This window comes from Danio rerio, chromosome 12 (assembly GCF_052040795.2).
Source record: "Danio rerio strain M-AB ecotype USA chromosome 12, GRCz13ab, whole genome shotgun sequence".
NCBI lineage: Eukaryota > Metazoa > Chordata > Actinopteri > Cypriniformes > Danionidae > Danio > Danio rerio.
The window spans coordinates 11766627-11785773 of NC_141032.1; the positions used below are offsets into that span (position 1 = coordinate 11766627).

General features: G+C 34.3%; 2 protein-coding genes and 1 long non-coding RNA gene across 8 annotated transcripts in view; 2 read left to right on the forward strand and 1 right to left on the reverse strand.

Annotated features, from left to right (window-relative positions):
• get4 (guided entry of tail-anchored proteins factor 4) overlaps positions 1 to 19147 on the reverse strand; it is a 707996-nt gene that overhangs the window by 423303 nt on the left and 265546 nt on the right. The window lies entirely within an intron of this gene.
• The window catches only part of raraa (retinoic acid receptor, alpha a), a 333795-nt gene that overhangs the window by 301821 nt on the left and 12827 nt on the right, over positions 1 to 19147 (forward strand). For all 5 annotated transcript variants that reach the window (XR_015503272.1, XR_015503273.1, XM_087274661.1 and 2 more), the window contains 1 exon segment: positions 3469 to 3610. Coding sequence is in view for 3 of the 5 variants with exons in the window: in XM_087274661.1 (XP_087130787.1) it covers positions 3469 to 3610 (142 nt within the window). In the remaining 2 variants the exon portion in view is untranslated.
• LOC147841296 (uncharacterized) lies at positions 7315 to 12319 on the forward strand. Of its 2 annotated transcripts, none has more exons than XR_015503919.1 (4): positions 7315 to 7598; positions 7839 to 8451; positions 8755 to 9664; positions 11920 to 12319. It is a non-coding gene; the product is annotated as an uncharacterized LOC147841296 (long non-coding RNA). The 2 variants fall into 2 exon arrangements; XR_015503918.1 differs by having other exon boundaries at positions 7361 to 7598; positions 8755 to 11110; positions 11207 to 12319.

Below are 19147 nucleotides of genomic sequence, written 5' to 3' on the forward strand. Positions count from 1 at the left end.
GGCTTAGATGTAGCTAGGCTACTTTTGCCAAGTAGTTTTTGGCTTAACTTGCTACATTTCCCAGAGGGTAAAGTTTAGTGTAGTTAAGCTACATTTTATGTAGAGTAGCTAATAGCTTAGCTCACTACATTTTTGAAGTAATTTGCCCAACACTGCAGATCACCCAGCAAACCATTGACCTGAACCCTTTGCTAATCCCCACCAATAGTGTTTTTAAAAGTGAACATCAGAGGCAACGTAGTTTTACTAGTTTTTAGTTATCCTTTGTGGAACCACACTTCATCGGAAGTTCCCAAGGACAACACCATACAAAGAGAGCTATCGAGCAAACTGACCACACCAAAAATTGTCTGTATTGAGTTAAATTGGTGAGGCAAATGTATTCAATTACAAGGTATTTTTGGTGTTGTGCAAAGAACTGCACAACAATATATTTTATTTGTCAATAGTATCATTAGTGTAAAAATACACTATAAAAATTTTTTTTATATTTTTTTTTTTAGAAACTGCACTCAAACGTATGTTGAAGTGCATTTTTGCATATTTCACATGAGCCTGTGAGCCTGTGAGCCTGGCTTTTACTGTTAGTACAGAAATTATTAAAATCAACTTTTGAAAGCATTAAAATACTTTAATTAACTATAATATAACTTTAACTTTTTATAGTTAAAGTAATAACTATAACTTTAATGCTTCCAATTAACTATAAATTTTTACTTTTTTATATTATGAAGCTACAGGTTTAAAAACACCTGGACCGTGTGGTGAAATGAAATAGAATCATCCTATTCAACCAGTTTGCTGTCCTGACCCTTCTTTACTTTAGATACTGTTATAAAGGGATTGCTCTTTTAAATGCCCTCTTTTTCTCACAGTGTGAGACAGATTGCTAACCTTTCTCATGTGTAGAGCACACAGGAATCAATAGGTCTGGATGAGACGTATGAATGTTAAAACCATTAAGGGATTACCTTCAGCAAGCTGGCTGAATTAACCTGCCTGCATGTGTCCTCGTTTTTTTTTTTTTCTTCTTCTTCTTCTTCTTCTTTTTTTTTTTTTTTTTTTTTGCTAAGTTTCATCTTTAGTGGTCTACACATGTAATGTAAATCATTTTTGTGCTAATAATTGGTCCACATGGTGGCAATACTGGAGTGGGATGATATTTCAAAAAACAAAAACAAACTACTGAAGACAGCAAAATCAATATGCAACTGTGCCTCAGCACTTATATAAGAAGTTTCTACATAAGAGGTAAATAACTTTGTGCACACAATCAAATGTAATATGCTTCATAAAGATACACACAAAGCATACACTCTAAGCCATAACTGAAATGATAGCTCATAATACTCTAATTTTAACTGAAGAAAATGCCACATTTTATGAGCTATGTGCACTGATCAGTGCTTATGTGTGAACAGGTGTCTAAATAATGGTACATTTTTAAAGTAGTTGTGTCTCTTCAGAGGAATTGTATTACTTTAGAAGTCTCTTTATGGACCTTTTAATGTAAGTTTTGTTGGTCGTTTTATTTTAAGGTACAATTCACTGTATTAATAAGCCATTAGCTATGACTTTTGCCTTCTAATTTAAAGTTTGTTAAGGTAGTAGTAGGATTTAGATATTAAATATGATTAGAGATGTAGAATAAGATCATGCAGTCTATGTACATTATACAGTTGAAGTCAGAATTATTATTCTCATTTAGATTTTTTTTTCTTTCTTAAATATTTCCCAAATGAGGTTTAACAGAGCAATTAAATTTTTACAGTATGTCTGATACTGTTTTTTCTTCTGAAGAAAGTCTTATTTTTTTTATTTCGGCTAGAATAAAACCAGTTTAAAGTTTTTAAAAGCCATTTTAAGGTCAAAATCATTAGCCCCTTCAAGCTAATTTTTCCCCGATAGTCTACAGAACAAACCATCGTTATACAATAACTTGCCTATTTACCCTAACCTGCCTAGTTAACCTAATTAACCTAGTTAAGCCTTTAAATGTCACTTGCCTTAATAATAGGCAGTTAATAAGCCACTTGTTAAAAATGAGAAGTGGAACATAAACAATGGTGTTATCGTTTTGTTTTATTTGCTTATACATGTCAAACCAACATTATTTTTTTATTTATTTTTTATTTTTTTTGGTGGGACACCAAACCACAGGGTAATATTATCTTCTTTGTTTACTTAATTTTTAGGGAACCGAGCCACTCCAAGACATTAAAACACTGTTATACTGAGCTGCTCATGTTAAAGAGCACAATGCTACACGTCATATAGCATTTTTATGTGATTGCAATACAGTTTTTTCCACTTGATTAACCGAAAGTGATTTTCATTCACATTTTGTAGAGTAAAGTTGGCTCTGTAATCAGCAGTAAATCTCCAGCACCTGCTTTCAGATGGAGCAGTATTTAAAGGGCCATGAAACCCCCCTCTTTTGGTTCAAGTCTACCTCAGACTTTTTTAAAAAAATGCTTCATGTGTGGCTTAACATTGTCTTAACGGATGCTCAACACACACAAATCTCTTAAAACATTTTTTAAAAGTACTTTTTCTTGAACCTTTGATACACACAGCCATATAGTACACAAAAAAAATCATGGACGCGATCCTGAAATCCAAGGTAATCATTCTATGGTTTAAAAGGTGTTTGCATCACTTCTTTGTGACCTACAGCTCAGTTGTTTTTACACCTGAAAGCTCATGAAAATACCACATGTGATAACGTGTGTTTACTTTAAACACATAATGTCAGCTGAGATTTTGAAATATCTGAATCATTCTGTAAAATAAAGCATAGTCATGTGTTTATTTGTCATGTTAAATCCTTAAAAGAAGTTGAATCAAAGTAAACAGATGATGGAAATCATTAGCTGAAAAGGAGTAATGACTAATGCTAACACCAGGAAGCAGACAAGAGGCGAATCTTCAACATGGCTTGCACTAAACAACACGTTTATGTTAAATCAAATGTGTAATTGACCCTAATAAAAATATATATATTTTTAAGAGAGGATAGGGCAGGGAATGCTGCATCAGGTAGGTCTGTCAACTGTGAATGCTGACCAGGGACGTTAATGTTGTTACATGATTGGCTGAGGTGCCTTGTGGAATCCACGTTAGCTGCTTTTTTAATAGTGAGTAAAACACAGATTTCCATTTCCATATAGTTTAGAAAATCTCTTGTTAAATCTGCTCTTGATTTCCTGTGTCTCTTTATTGTGGCATACTTGCAGTTTTTTTCTGCACTAGAGTGCCCTCTGGCCTTCGGAGGAATTTAATCAACCAATGCTGAACCACTAAGTCCAACGAATTCTAAAATATGACTAAATATAAATGGCATTTTAGTCAAAATGAAATCTAAATTTGCTGTCAAAATGAACACTGCCTGTGTGTAACACTGTTTTATCAACCAGCGGCATGTCTTGAAGCCAGTCTCACAGTCTTCATGGTGTTGTTTGTGTTCAGGGTTTCTTCAGGCGAAGCATTCAGAAGAATATGGTGTACACGTGCCACCGAGAAAAGAACTGCATCATCAACAAAGTCACCCGCAACCGCTGTCAATACTGCCGGCTGCAGAAGTGCCTGGAAGTGGGGATGTCCAAAGAATGTGAGTGATGCATCAGAATTACTCCCTTCACAGCTGTAGCACCATTGCCAAAATATGAAATGGATATGAAATAGTAAGAGTTATGAGTAAACACACTCATACAGAGAATCAGGGGCTCCCTCTGGCTATACGAGCACACGTCTCCACACTGCTAGGCGCTGTCAGACTTGAGAAGTTAATTGGGAGAGGTGAGAAAATACAAACACAGGCACACACACATACACGCTCAAACACACACCAACAGGTCGCCAGGAAAAGTTGTGAATTTGTGTGTGTTTAGAAATCTTCCTGACACATTCTCACTATCAAGTGGATGTGAATCTGCACTGCAGAGAGGCACACAAATGGTGTGTTTTATGGAGGTAGAGGAAAGAACCAGTAAGATTCACTTTGGTGACAGATCTTAGCTGTGTGTGTGTGTGTGTGTGTGTGTGTGTGTGTGTGTGTGTGTGTGTGTGTGTGTGTGTGTGTGTGTGTGTGTGTGTGTGTGTGTGTGTGTGTGTGTGTGTGTGTGTGTGTGTGTGTGTGTGTTTTACATTAATTTTTACATTATTATTTTGTGTGTGTATATATATATATAATGTACGTATAATGCCTGGTTCAAGTTCTGGCTGGACCAGTTGGCATTTTGTGTGAAGAGTTTGCATGTTCTTCCCGTGTTCATGTGGGTTTCCTCTGGGTGATCCAGTTTCCGCCACAGTCCAAAGACATCCGCTATAGATGAATTGGATGAACTAAATTGGCCTTAGTGTATGAGTGTTTGTGTGAATTTGAGAGTGTTTGTGTGTATTCTGGGTTGCAGCTGGAAAGGCATCCTCTAAGTAAAACATAAGCTAGATAATTTGGTGGTTCATTCCGCTGTGGTGACCCCTGATAAATAAGGGACAAAGCCGAAAAAACAGTTACAAAAAAAAAAAAAAAAACTTGCATTACAAACAACTAAATTACAAAATAAACGACAAAAAAAATTATAAATTTTTTTTACCAAAAGCACACAAATTTACAAAAGATAATCTAAAAATAAGAATTAATTGAAACTATTAATTCTGAGTTACTTAATAATACATAAATAAAGGGAATGTTTAAGACTGTATAGTTAATTAATTAGTTCAAAATTATTAGTTTATTTAAGACTTTTATGTTGAATAATTTTTTTATTTGTGAATTACAAAACAAAAACAGTCAGTATTGTGTATAATCTGTAACTCCCTCAAAATTATTTAGTTTCTGCTGTAAACCAAAACCCAATGTAGGTTTTACTAACATATAGTTGGATAATTAATCTATTAATCTCTAATCAATGGTGACCGAGCGAGCTTAACGTGCTGCAGTTTAAGAAAATCTGTGCATTTACAAAAACGCCAGCAAATTGAGAAAAGGTCTTCATCCGCTTGACAGTGCACATGCTGCAAATCCTCACATCACAAGCACAATTTTTTACAATGCAAACAAATGAATAAAAATTTAAGGCTAATATAAAAGACAAGGGAATTGGGATATTAAAATAAACAAACAGAACACTCACCTTTCAAAGATTACCTACAACTTCACTGAGCAACACTCACAGCAGATCGGAATCTATCATGTTTTTAGGTCTCCTTGAAACATTTCTGTTGTGTTCCCTTCTTTTTGCAAGTGCTGTGAGAAAATGCAGTGCGTTTTCATAAATGGTTTGTGCTGTGAGAAAATGCAGTGCGATTTCATAAATGGTTTGTGTTGTGAGAAAATGCAGCACGTTTCATTAATTTGTTTGTGTTGTGGGAAAATGCAGTGTATTTTTTTAAAATGTGTTTGCATTGTGAGGATTTGCAGCATGTGTACTGTCAAACGGATGAAGATCTTCTCTTCGCTGGTGTTTTTTGTAATTGCGTGTGCTTTCTTGAATTGCAGTACGTTTAGCTATTGGCCACTGTACTAATCTCTAAATGTACTATTTATCATTAAAATGGCTCATAAAGCAGTTTAATATGAACTTTTGCATGATGTAATTTAGTTTTTTTTTTCTCCAATTCGTTATTGATATATAAACATATATAAATATTGGTCACACTTTACAGTAAGGTTCCAATAGTTCATGCATTTACTAACATAAACTAAGTATGAACAATAATTATTTGTTGTTATTTTAATATTAATCATAGTTAAAATTTAAATTCATACTAGTTTACATTACTTAATGTACTATATGAGTTAACATGAACTATAAAATTCATACTGGTTTACATTAGTTGCTGCACTAAGTTAACATGAACTATAAAATTCATACTGGTTTACATTAGTTGCTGCACTAAGTTAACATGAACTATAAAATTCATACTGGTTTACATTAGTAATGCACTATGAGTTAACAAACTATAAATTTATACTGGTTTACATTAGTTAATGCTCTATGAGTTAATATGAACTACAAAATTAATAGTGGTTTACATTAGTTAATGCACTACGAGTTAACATTAGTATATGCATTAACTAATACTATTTTATTATACTACAACCTTATTAAAGTGTTACATAAATACCATTGCACTAAATAGATTTTAAAATGATCAGTGTTTGAATTTGAAAGTTCCCCAAAATAAACTGAATGCACTTCATGGATTTGCGGTCGGTCTGTGTTTGTTCTTGACAGGACTTTGTAATTGCGTCAGTAATCATGTGTGTGTCAAGTTTGACGATACTGCCGGGTCTGACAGATTCATGCGCACAGGCCTCACAGGGTTTCACAGCAATACACACTCCTCCAGCAGGCATCATGGCAAGCTTGTTGTCGCCGGCGCAAATGACCCATCAAATCAGTCTCAGTGACACCACACACTCGTTTCATTAATGTGAGTTCATATGAATTCACACCTCTTGACTCGTAGTACATTTACAAAATGATGCACAGCGGCACTTTCACACTTGGCTTCCTGCATACATTTGAACGCACAAAACATCTGTAATAAAACACACACACACATTGATTTCCAACACATCACGCTGGGTTCACTCTGCTCCAAATGCATTAGACTCACAACTCATCTGCCGCTGCTGAGGAGGAGGTGAAGAGATCGTGGAAAAAAAGAGGAGTGGAGAGAGTGGGAGCGCAGGGAGGAAACATTGACATTTTTATCTTTTCATTGAATTTCATCTTTGTGATGGACGATCTGCCAGTGCTTTAATTTTCTCCTCTCAAATTATCCCTGTCAAGAGCATCACACACACACACACACACAAACAAACACACACACTTAAACAGACATATGTGGGCAATAACCAAAAGGTTCACACTGTAGCAAAATTTCTATTATAAACATTTTAATTTGTATTGACATTTGTTAATGGATTTTTTTAAGACTAAACATTTGGCTTAAAATAGAACAAAGGTGTTTTAATTGCTTTCCCATTGCGCTGTGAATCATACTGTTACTCACATACAGTGTTTTGCATAAAAATATTACTCACATATCCAATACCTTTATCAGACATCAATAAATAAAGCAATTTGCATCTGTTTAAAATTTGCAGTCATTTGAATACAACTTTCTAGTTGATAGTTCACCCAAAAATCTTTTAAATTCTGATGTTATTTAGTTACCCATGACTTGTTCCAAACCAGTTTGACTTTTTCGTTCTGTTGAACACAAAAGAAGATATTTTAAAGAATGTTACTATTGGTAACCATTATCTTCCATAGTGGGAAAAACAAATACTGTGGATGTCAGGGGTTACAGGTTTCCAACATTCTTCAAAATATCTTCTTTTTTGTTTAACAGGACAACAAAACTCAAACTGGTTTGTAACAGATAAAGGGTGAGTAAATGAACTTGCCCTTTAAGTAGATAAAACACAACTGTGTATTTGGCATCTGTTTTCTTGTGTTTATATAATTTTTGTTCACATCGTTAGCAAATCCAGAGAGTAAAAGATCACACAAAAAAAGCCACTAAATAGGGCTATGTCTTGTTTCTTTTCCAAATGCTAAAATTTGCATTCATAAACATATAGGGCTCTATTTTTAACGATCTAGGCACAAAGTCTAAAGCGCATGATGCAAAAGCGTGTGCGAATCCACTTTTGCTATTTTAAGGGCGGATGCGGTTATGGGTGTGTTTTGAGCATAACGTGCATTAAACCAATCAGAGTCTTATTTACCATTCCCTTTAGGGTGCTTTCACACCTGTCTTATTTATTTCGGTTGAATCGCACTAGAGTTCGTTTTCCCTCTTGGTGTGGTTTGTTCGGGTAGGTGTGAATGCAGCAATCGTACTCGAGTGCACACTAAAAGCAGACCAAGAAAGCGTACCGAGACCTGCTTGAAGAGGTGGTCTCCGTACACTTTCAAATGAACCTTGGAGCAGTTAGTTTGTGGTGAGAATATGATCCAAATTAAAACAGGTCCAGCCGCAAAAAGTACTGTGCCTTTTGGACTAATCCAGCTTCGTAGGCCAATCCACTGTGCATTTTGGGATATGGAGGAAAAATATTTATTGACAGCGCTTTACCAACAGAGAGAGAGAGAGAGAAAGAGAGAGAGAGAGAGAGAAACATTACCTGATGGATCGTAGGTAATATTTCCGCAAGATGACCATGTTGCAGTTTAGCTAAATTAATTCACGCCTCCTCCTGAAGTGACGTGCAACGCATTAAAACAGTTTTCCAGCTGTGGCCGCAGTTTATTCTCGAAATGTTTAGTTTGTCTAAAGCAGGGATGCATAGTAAAAAGTGACATTTTGTGTCTGCCGGTTCGTGTACTTGCAGGAGTTCATTGGCATTTTCCTACATGTGAATTCTGACCTATCGATAAGCAGTTTATGTTCAATAACATCTGGCCAATGAGTGATGTGGATTTTTTTTTCAAGGTTTTTTTTCTACACTCTCCTATTGGTGAAGTTTTTTTTCCCTCTCTGCTGTCGCCACTAGCTTGCATGGTTCAGGATCTGTAAAGCTACACATCGATGAATTTGCTCTTCAGTGTTTGGACTCTCAGTAATGATTTTAAACCAAACTGAACTGAGCTAAACTGAACTGAACTTAAACACTAAAAACTGAACTACCCTGTTCCAGTTACTATGACCTTTTATTTGAAGCTGCTTTGACACAATCTACATTGTAAAAGCACTATACAAATAAAGCTGAATTGAATTGAATTGAACTTTTGTCAGATGATTGCATCTTGGTTCTTTTCAACTGGTTCGGACCAAAGCCAGCAGTGTGGTGTGAAAACGACCTAAAGATGCCAGAAAATTCAACAATGTATCATTTATTGCCCTTGGTCTGGATCAAATGAACTAAACTCCAGATGTGAGAGCACCCTTAAAGTGCGTCGACCACCGACACGGGTGCATAGTATCGCACAGTATCGCATACCAGACGCGCACATTCGCATGTTAATTTTTTATGAAACTATTCAGATGGAGCTCTGTGGCGAGGCAGAAATATGAACAGTGTCCTGAGTTGTGGCTGGGCGCCACGGACAACCGCTGACTTTTGTGTACCTTGATAGAAACCTTTAGAAATCTGAAATGCATGGCGCTGTGTGCCGCGAAGCAGTGCGTCACTGAGTGGCGCTTCTGGTGTGCGACCCTCTTAAGAGTCAGTTGTGTCACGCCATGGCACATTTGCTGTTTACATAGCAGACTTTGTAAGTGGAAAAACTGAAAGCTTTACTAGCAAGAAAACAGTTAAACATACCATCTGCAGTGTGAGGATAAAGAACGAGCCTCCTTCATTCGGCCTCTTTATTTTCTCTTTATTTTTCTTTACTCTTTGCTTTACTCATTTACTTTCATGGATAATGGAAACTCACTCCACTGAAGACATCCATTAGCCTACATATTTAATTTAGTTTGTTTCTATTTCTAAATTCAGTTCTAATTTCCAGCAAACAAATAAATGCTCAATGATTAGTCCTGTTCTTATAACACGTCCTATTCTTATCCCCCATTTGGTGATGCATACGTCTCCAAAATCTGAAAGGTGGACAAATCTAAACTTGTTTTTTATTAAAACAAATATAAATAAGCATTTAATAAATAATCAGCTACTAATAATTACATTATACAAATACAAATGGTCATGAATAAACTGAAAAAAGTCCCCCGACACGAAGAAAGCATGGTGGTTTTTATATTTATGTAGAAAATAATAACTTTTATTACATTTTAATACTTTAATGTTTTTCATACGTAAAGATATTTGTTTATTGCTCTATATTCTGTGTATGATAGGGCCCATAGTTTCAAGAAATGTCTGCGTCTAGATTGAAAACTGGGTTAAATCGGAGTAATATGTATGCCACACCTATATGTGGCTCTGTAAACAAACACAGACAGAGCTGCAGGATACTCTAACATCTCAGAAGAATGCAGTGAGCGTGAAGTCCTTCTTCATCTTCTTCAGACATAAACAGGACACCGTGGTGGATTTAAAAATATCTTGACACATTTAACTGTTAATGTGTCTCCGCTGGTTGTCTAGTTGAGACTTCCTTACCAGTTTTTTTTTTCTGTGTGTGCGCTAAAAAACTTAGCAGCGCCTGCAGCACAAAACAAAGTCCCTTCCAAGGAAAGTCTGTTCAGCCATATTCGCAACCCCTGTGGGTATTTCATCCAGCACTAAAGCCCTATCTAAATGAATGGGGCAATACTAAAAACGACTGGCTGAACTCTCGATTCAATTACATATTTCAAATCAGCAATTAAATCTGATTACTGTAGTTCTATTATTATCAAAAGCACATACTTTTCAGTTTTCTCTATCTGAAAACTGAAAGTTTTCTCTATTGCTGATCTCCTTTACAGCTGTTTCTATGGTAATGTGAGGATGTGGTCATAAACACTGGTAGAAGACTGGAAGACAACACTGCAGGACAGGATATGTGATGAGGTGTGCTGTAATGTAATTTATCCTGTCAAAACCAACGCAAAGACTCAACAGTCAGCAATTGACAGGGTTGGCTGTATAACAAACATATGAATCTGTTCAGAATGTCAGTAATTCAACAGATCTCAGCACCCGTTTTGTACTCTTATAGTATTTATTTGTTCTAATATGGCAGTAAATAGATGACAAGATCTGTTTGGGTACTGAAATTCTTCCAAATATCTTTTGTTGTGTAGGCTGGAACAAAGACATTTATACAAGATCGGGTCAACCAGAAAGAAAATGTTAAGTAAATTCTACACAACTGTTGCACACTTGCATAATCACATTTCTGATCACCTTGCCAGCATTTTCAGGGACAGAGCTTTCCAGACAGACAGAAAACTCCACATACATTTCCTTGTGAGATCAAGCTGGTAATACTGGTGAATAAGATTACACAGTGTCAATTTTTAGCATCGACATTGCAATATGCACACCTAATATATCACAGGATGGACAGTTTTGAAGAACATGCGATTTGTGGAGTCATGGCAAAGTTAAACATATTAATCTACTGCATGCGTTTTTTTTATGTGATCTATGTAAGCATTTAAAGCATGAAGTAAACATCTATAGCTATAATAAACATTCATTGTATTTGGTTATTTATATGATGAAGACTATAGAGTGATATTTAACATTTGATTTGTTCGATTTCTGCCTCTGAATTATGTCCCGGAGAATATACAGTTGTCAACATTTGATTTGGATCAAAAATGTGTGATGTTTAATCATTTTAGGACAACTTTAAGTAGGTTCTGAACCACTTCAAATGTTGACTCTGCATATAATAACTACTATATAGTAAATGATATACTCTATTGTATTGTGTTTAATATATTTTGTGCAAATACATACCGCTACAAATTCATACCAATTTATACTCAAAAAAATGAAGTTCGCTCTTTGTTTAAACTACTTATTTTAAATGAGCTGTAACAACACAACCTAACTGTTTTATGTTTAGTCCACCTAAATTTGTAAGAACTAATAAGTTACTTTAATTCCTTTATGTTGTCTTAACACAAATTGATTGTGTGGAACCCAACATTTTTGACATTGTATCTAAAATGATGAACTCAGTGTGTACTCACACTATACTATCCGAACCGTGCCCACGTTTCCTGGTTCGTTTAACACGTTAGTACTCCGAATCAGGCTCAGTCTGGTTCAGTTTGCCCACCCTGCCCTGGTTGGAAGTGGTGTGCCAGAGCGTAGTTTGGTTGGGCTTTGATTCGGTACGCTTGTAGTGTAAGTGCAAAACCGCCCGAAACTGAAGACGTGACGCCACTTTAAGGAACTGATTAATATGGATTTATTCATCTTTCGTACTTAACAATAAACGCAAACTGTCGTAGATTGTTAAAGAGGACAATATATGCTTTGGAGATCACAATATACAGTTGAAGTCAGAATTATTAGCCCCCCTTTGAATTCTTTTTTCTTTTTTTAATATTTCCCAAATGATGTTTAACAGAGCAAATACATTTTCACAGTATGTTTAATAATATTTTTTCTTCTGGAAAAAATCTTATTTGTTTCATTTCGTCAAGTATAAAAGCAGTTTTTAATTTTTTTTAAACACAATTTTAAGGACAAAATTATTAGCCCCTTTAAGATATATATATATATTTTTTTTTTGATAGTCTACAGAACAAACCATCATTTTACAATAACTTGCCTAATTACCCTAACCTGTCTAGTTTACCTAATTAACCTAGTAAAGGCTTTAAATGTCACTTTAAGCTGTATAGAAGTGTCTTAAAAAAGACCTAGTCAAATATTATTTGCTGTCATCATGGCAAAGATAAAAATAAATCAGTAATTAGAGATGAGTTATTTAAACTATTATGTTAAGAAATGTGTTGAAAAAATCTCTCTGTCAAACAGAAATTGGGGAAAAACATAAACAGGGGGGCTAATAATTCAGGGGGATAATAATTCTGACTTCAACTGTACACTGTAAAAATGTTGGGTTTCACACAATAGATTTGTGTTGGGACAACATGAAAGAATTAAGTTAACTAATTAGTTTTTACAAACGTAAGTGGATTGAACATAAAACAGTTCAGTTGTGCCCACAAAAGCGTAAAGAATTGTGTTAATTCACCTCAGTTAAAATAAGTTGTTTGAAAAAACAGCAAACATATTTTTGAGTGTGTCACTATCACAATGTTGTTGTTGTTTTTTTTTTTGCCAATATCGTGCAGCTTTACCTTGTAAAAGAAAACAAATGTCTTTGTTACTTTAAATAATTTTTATGAATTAATCAGGTTTCAACAGTTTTTTTTTTTTTTTTTGCTATACAAAGTTTAGCTTAATATTTTTAGTTAGTTTGATGAAGTTAGATAAATAGTTCATTTCACTAAACTAAAACAATTGACAGCAATAATAGTTTTAGAGTGTACTGGAGAAATTGCAGATAACATAAACAATAAATAAAATTGTACGATGATTATATAATATATGGCGACGCAGTGGCGCAGTAGGTAGTGCTGTCGCCTCACAGCAAGAAGATCGCTGGTTCGAGCCTCGGCTGGGTCAGTTGGCATTTCTGTGTGAAGTTTGCATGTTCTCCCTGCGTTCGCGTGGGTTTTCTCCGGGTGCTCCGGTTTCCCCCACAGTCCAAAGACATAAAGACATGCGGCACAGCTGAATTTGGTAGGCTAAACTGTCTGTAGTGTATCAGTGTGAATGAGTGTCTATGGATGTTTCCCAGAGATAGGTTGCGGCTGGAAGGCCATCCGCTGCATAAAAACCTGCTGGATAAGTTGGCGGTTCATTCCGTTGTGGCGACCCCGGATTAAGTAAGGGACTAAGCTCAAAAGAAAATGAATAAATTATTACATAATACATTTACACACACAAAACAAAACACCCAGCTAGAATTCTGATACATACACAAATAAGAAAGAAAAAAGACTAATGTGAGTGTTAAAAAAATAGCGAAAGAGAAAAAAATATTATTCAATTATAGTAAAGTAAAATATATTATAATACGCAACTGTGCATTCATTTAGATGGTTTATAAAAATAATGTTCTTGGGCTCTATTTTGACGGTCCATGCGCAAAACGCAGGGCGCAAACGCTTTCAGGGCTTGTCAGAATGCATTTTTTGTCACAATGCATTTTTAAATGCATTCTGCATCCTTAAATGCAAATTTAAGGACAGGAAAATCCGCTTTGCGCCGTGGCGCATGGTCTAAAAGGGTTGAGTTTATTTTTCTTAATGAGTTATAGGTGTGTTTTGAGAATAAACCAATCAGAGTCTCATCTCCCATTCCCTTTAAGAGCCTTGTGTCGCGCCATAAGCTCATTTGCTATTTACATGACGTTAAGTAAGTGTAAGTGGAAAAACTGAGCATTTCACAAGCAAACAGTTCACAGTTAACAGTTTTTTTTTTTTTTTTTTTTTTTTTTTTTTAACAGAAAACCGTTAAACAGAGCATCTACCGGGCGAGAATGAGAGATAAATTATCTTCTTTTACTTTCGCTCTCGTGGATAGGGAAACCTTTACGCACAGACATCAATTTGCCTATAAATAATTAAATTCGTTTGTTAAGCGCAAATGTTTGTTTCAAAACTTTTTTAAATTCAGTTTTAATTTCCAGCAAACTAATAAATGAACAATAATAACGAAGTGTGCTCAAAAAACTGAGTTATATCCTAAAACACATGCTGTGCCCCATATGGTCTAAAACCTGCAGGTGGGCAAATCTAAGCTTGTTTTTATTAAAACAAATATAAATATGGATATAATAAATAATACTGCTAATAATAATAACATTACACAAAAGCAAATTGTTATGAATGAACTGAAAAAGCCTCCCGAGATAAAAAGGCATAAAAGCTGTTTTTTCATATTTATGTAGGCTATAAAATAATATGTTTTGTAATACTTTAATCCTTTATATTTATATCCTATATTCTTATTTTATATTTATATATATATATATATATATATATATATATATATATATATATATATATATATATATATATATATATATATATATATATCCTTAATATTTAATTATTTTTCATATACTACATCTTCCTGTGTGTATTAAGCACTGTGTAAGCGAGGCGCAACTCTGCACTCGACTTTAGTCCAGGTTTGTTTTGGTCTATTAAAAAATCTATTATAGTTTCTCAAAATAGCAACTTGCCAGCAGTGCACCTCAGAACGCCTTCATTTTTAGACCAGAACACCTATGGGCGCACATATGAGCGCAAATGCATTTGCTATTTAAACAGCGTAGCGCAATGCTTCAAAACGACTCTTGCGCCAAGCTGTAACTAGTAAAAGACTAGTGCGGCGCGCCTTGCGCCACATTGCGCCGGGTGTATGATAAGGCCCCTTGACTCGTTTAATCCACTGGCTGACTCTCTGTGTTTATGACAGGCTAAAATATGACATACTTTGCTGCTGTTGATATCAGACGGGAGTTCTCTGCCAAAAATATGCTGGGATTTTTCTGTTTTTGCTAGAGATGTAAAATCTGGTGTAATTATCTGGAAATTGGAAGTATGTGAATCTAATCTGGATCTCTCTTTCTCTGGCTCGCTGCAGGTCTCTCAGTAGCGCTTGTGCGTGAGTGATGGTTCAGCCAGGCTAATAGTTCTTTAATGACTTCATTAAATTGTGTTTTGCGGCTTATGATCGCTGTGCCAATCTGTCATCGGGGCTAATGTAGGCACGTTAAGATCGCCCACTTTTATTTAGGAATTAATTCCACATCTCCAGAGGCCTGAGAGAGGAATACAATGAGGGTCCGAGCGCTGGCAGAGATTGGAGTGAAAATAATGCCATGGCGTTATGTGTGTGTGTGTGTGTGTGTGTGTGTGTGTGTGTGTGTGTGTGTGTGTGTGTGTGTCATATAATGAGATCAGATTAGCTCTGGGTCTAATGAAACCTGTGGTGATCTATCAGCATTATGTACGACTTCATCCACCCGCTCTATTCATCAAACTACAAACACTCACCCCGCAGAGATGCTCTGCTGATGGAAGGGGTGTGATGGCATTTCTGCTTCCTGTCTTTCTTTTTTTCCCTTTAACACCTTTTTTTTTCTCGCTCTTTCCTCCCCTCATGGTTTGTCTTCACAGATGTGATGTGTTGCCTCTAACACGTTTGCTCTATCTGTCTCTCTCATCTCACTCCATTACTGCAGCTCGCTGCATCTCAAACAGTCTTTCACTGCCACTCGCACAACTTTTCTCTTCTTTTCTTGCCTCTCTCATCCCTCACTGTTTCCTGTCGACCTTATTGAAATCTGTTGTTTTTTTTTTGTCCACTTGATTTCTTTCTTAAATCACATGCTCACATTAATAGTCAGCTTATGTTATTTTTATTTTAGTTTTTAGAAGTTAGGATAGCATGCAAAGTATTTTGAAATTTGTAAAATATACCAATTTTCAATAAATGATAATAAATGTTATTTGTTTTAGACTGCACTGAGAAAAAAAAAATCTGTTATTTTATGTTTTTTATTTGTTTTTTATCTGATTTTGGGGTGCTGGAAAAAAACAAGTAAAATAACAGCTGTTAAGTTACAGAAATTTACCATAAAATAATAGATGGTAAATTACAGAAATTTACGGAAAATTTTAAATTAAGGAAATTTCTTTTAAATTTCTAAAATTTTTTAATCACGCGAGTCTCACGTTAACGTAGCACATTAACGCCGATAAAGGCCCACCACTAGTTTCAATTTATTTTTTATTGTTATTTATAATAAAGTCTATTTATATTTATTATTTTTATTATTATTATTTAGAGAAAATTTGTATATGTTAAGATATTAAAATGACTCTTATGCTATCTTAAATATTAAAATAATAACATAAATTTACAATTTAAAAGTATGATTTAGTGTGGCTAAAGTATAAAAGACACCAGCGATCTATGGAGTACATCAGGGGTTGTCAACCTTTTTCATTTCGAGGCCCACCTCCTTCTCCAAAATTTTTTTCATTTTGTCTGACCTGTTCTCCTAAACAGATTGTCTAGAGAAAAAAAAAAATGTTTATTTTAAACTTTTATCTATTAGCAAAATATTTTTTTCGCCTTCTACTATTCATTCATTCATTTTATTTTCGACTTAGTCCCTTTATTACTCTGGGGTCGCCACAGCGGAATGAACTGTCAACTTATCCAGCATATGTTTCATGTAGCGAATACCCTTCCAGCTGCAACCGATCACTGGGAAAGATCCTTCACACACATGCACTATGGACAATTTAGCTTACCCAATTCACCAATACCATGTCTTTGGACTTGTAGGGGGAAACCGGAGCACCCGGAGAAAACCCACGCGAACACAGGGAGAACATGCAAACTCCACACAGAAATGCCAACTAACCCAGCCGAGGCTCCAACCAGCAACCTTGTTGCTGTGAGGCGATTGTGCTACCCACTGTGCCACCGTGTCGCCCACCTTCTACTATTATTCTCTCATTTTTCTACACCATAATAATATCCATTTAATTTTCTTAAAACATTCACAGATTCAAAGCTCCTGAATTGCTTCAGATATTCTTACAATTGCATAGCCTTTTCTTCAATAAATGAATAAATGTCTTATTGAATGTTTTGTCTTGATAGTTTGTGAATCAACTGACGTGTGGGACTTTGATGCAGTAAGAGTCGCAGGCGTGAAGCACACAGAGGCTGGTTATTATAACTTGAATCATTGTTACCTTTACATTTGCGTGACGAGTTGCTTTATATAACTGGGAATGTAGTCCTAGTTGCCGTGCAGCAGTTGGAAGTTTTAGCTTTAAGTTTTAAGTTCAAAGTAATCAATCACAGAAAATGGGAAATGCCATTACTTCGATCATTTTAATACGACATATTTAATAATAAATCAAATAGTTATAATAGAATATTTAAGTACATTTTAAGCTGCTGTGCATCCGGAAGGTATTCATAGCTCTCTACTTTTTTAACACTTTTTTTATGTTACAGCCTTATTCCAAAATGGATTCAATTCATTTATTACCTCAAAATTCTACACATAATTCCTCATAGTGGCAATGAGAAAAAAAGTTTTGAAATTGTTGCAAATTTATTAAAACAAAAAAACCTGAAAAATCACATGTACATCAGCATTCACAGCCTTTGCTCAATGCTTTGTTAATGCACCTTTGTCAGTAATTCAAGTCTTTTTGAATATGATGCCAAACCCTTGGCACACCTGTCTTTTGGGAATTTATGCCCATTCCTATTTGCAGTACCTCTCAAGCTCTATCATGTTCGATGATAAGGGACGATGTACAGCCATTTTCAGATGTCTCCAGAGATAGGATTTAGGTCTGGTCTCTGGCTAGGCCTCTCAAGGACATTCACAGAGTTGTTGTGAAGCCACTCCATTGATATTTTGGCAGTGTACTTTTGGCTCATTGTCCTGTCGGAAGATGAACTATCGCCCCAGTCTTGAGGTCAAGAGCACTCTGAAGCAGGTTTTCCCACCGGTTATGAATCCCTGGATTACGTTATAATATTAAAACAGATGAATATTCATGTTACATAAAATTATTATTACTAGTTATGGATTAGTTTTATATGTTTATATATATATATATATATATATATATATATATATATATATATATATATATATATATATATATATATACACACACACACATATATATATATATATATATATATATATATATATATATATATATATATATATATATATATATATATATATACATATATATATATATATATATATATATATATATATATATATATATATATATAAACATATAAAACTAATACATAACTAATAATAATAATTTTATGTAATATGAATATTCATCTGTTTGAATGAATATGTATATATATATATATATATATATATATATATATATATATATATATATATATATATATATATTCATATATGAATATATATATATATATATATATATATATATATATATATATATATATATATATATATATATATATATATATATATATATGAATAACTATATATATATAGTTTTTCATGGTTTTTTTTGGTAATTGTTTTTAATGCATATCGTTTTAACTAACTGTCTGTCTATACACTGTATTTGTGCATTTTGAAAAAAAAAACATTTTTCTCCATTTCTCAGTGAATATAGTTGAGTTATTTTGGTGAATTTAAACTAAACAGATTTATTAAACAGATATATTTATTTAAAAAATATTTTAGTACCAAACACATTTAGAAGTTGAAAGATAATGTGAATGAAATCAAGCAAAATTGTGCAAAAAAATTACAACCTACAAAATTTAAACTACATTTTTAAATTTTTTTTTTGGTTCTCTTGATTTTTCCTTTTTAAATTTAGTATTTAATATTTTTTTATAACATGAATTTGGGTGTACTTGTTTTTGGACCGTTATCGTAAGTTATTTTGTTAGACAAGACCCATATTTGGTTTCAGTACTAACCAATCTAATGTATATGCAAAAATATAATATTGTATAGCTTCAATCTGTTTTACTTATAACAATATAAGTGGTGTTGCATTATGCAAGAAAGAAATCCAACTATTGTCTGGCCTAATCTGTGCATAATGTCTCCATTCACAGCAGCTCCGAAAACATTTTAGTTCAAGCCATTCA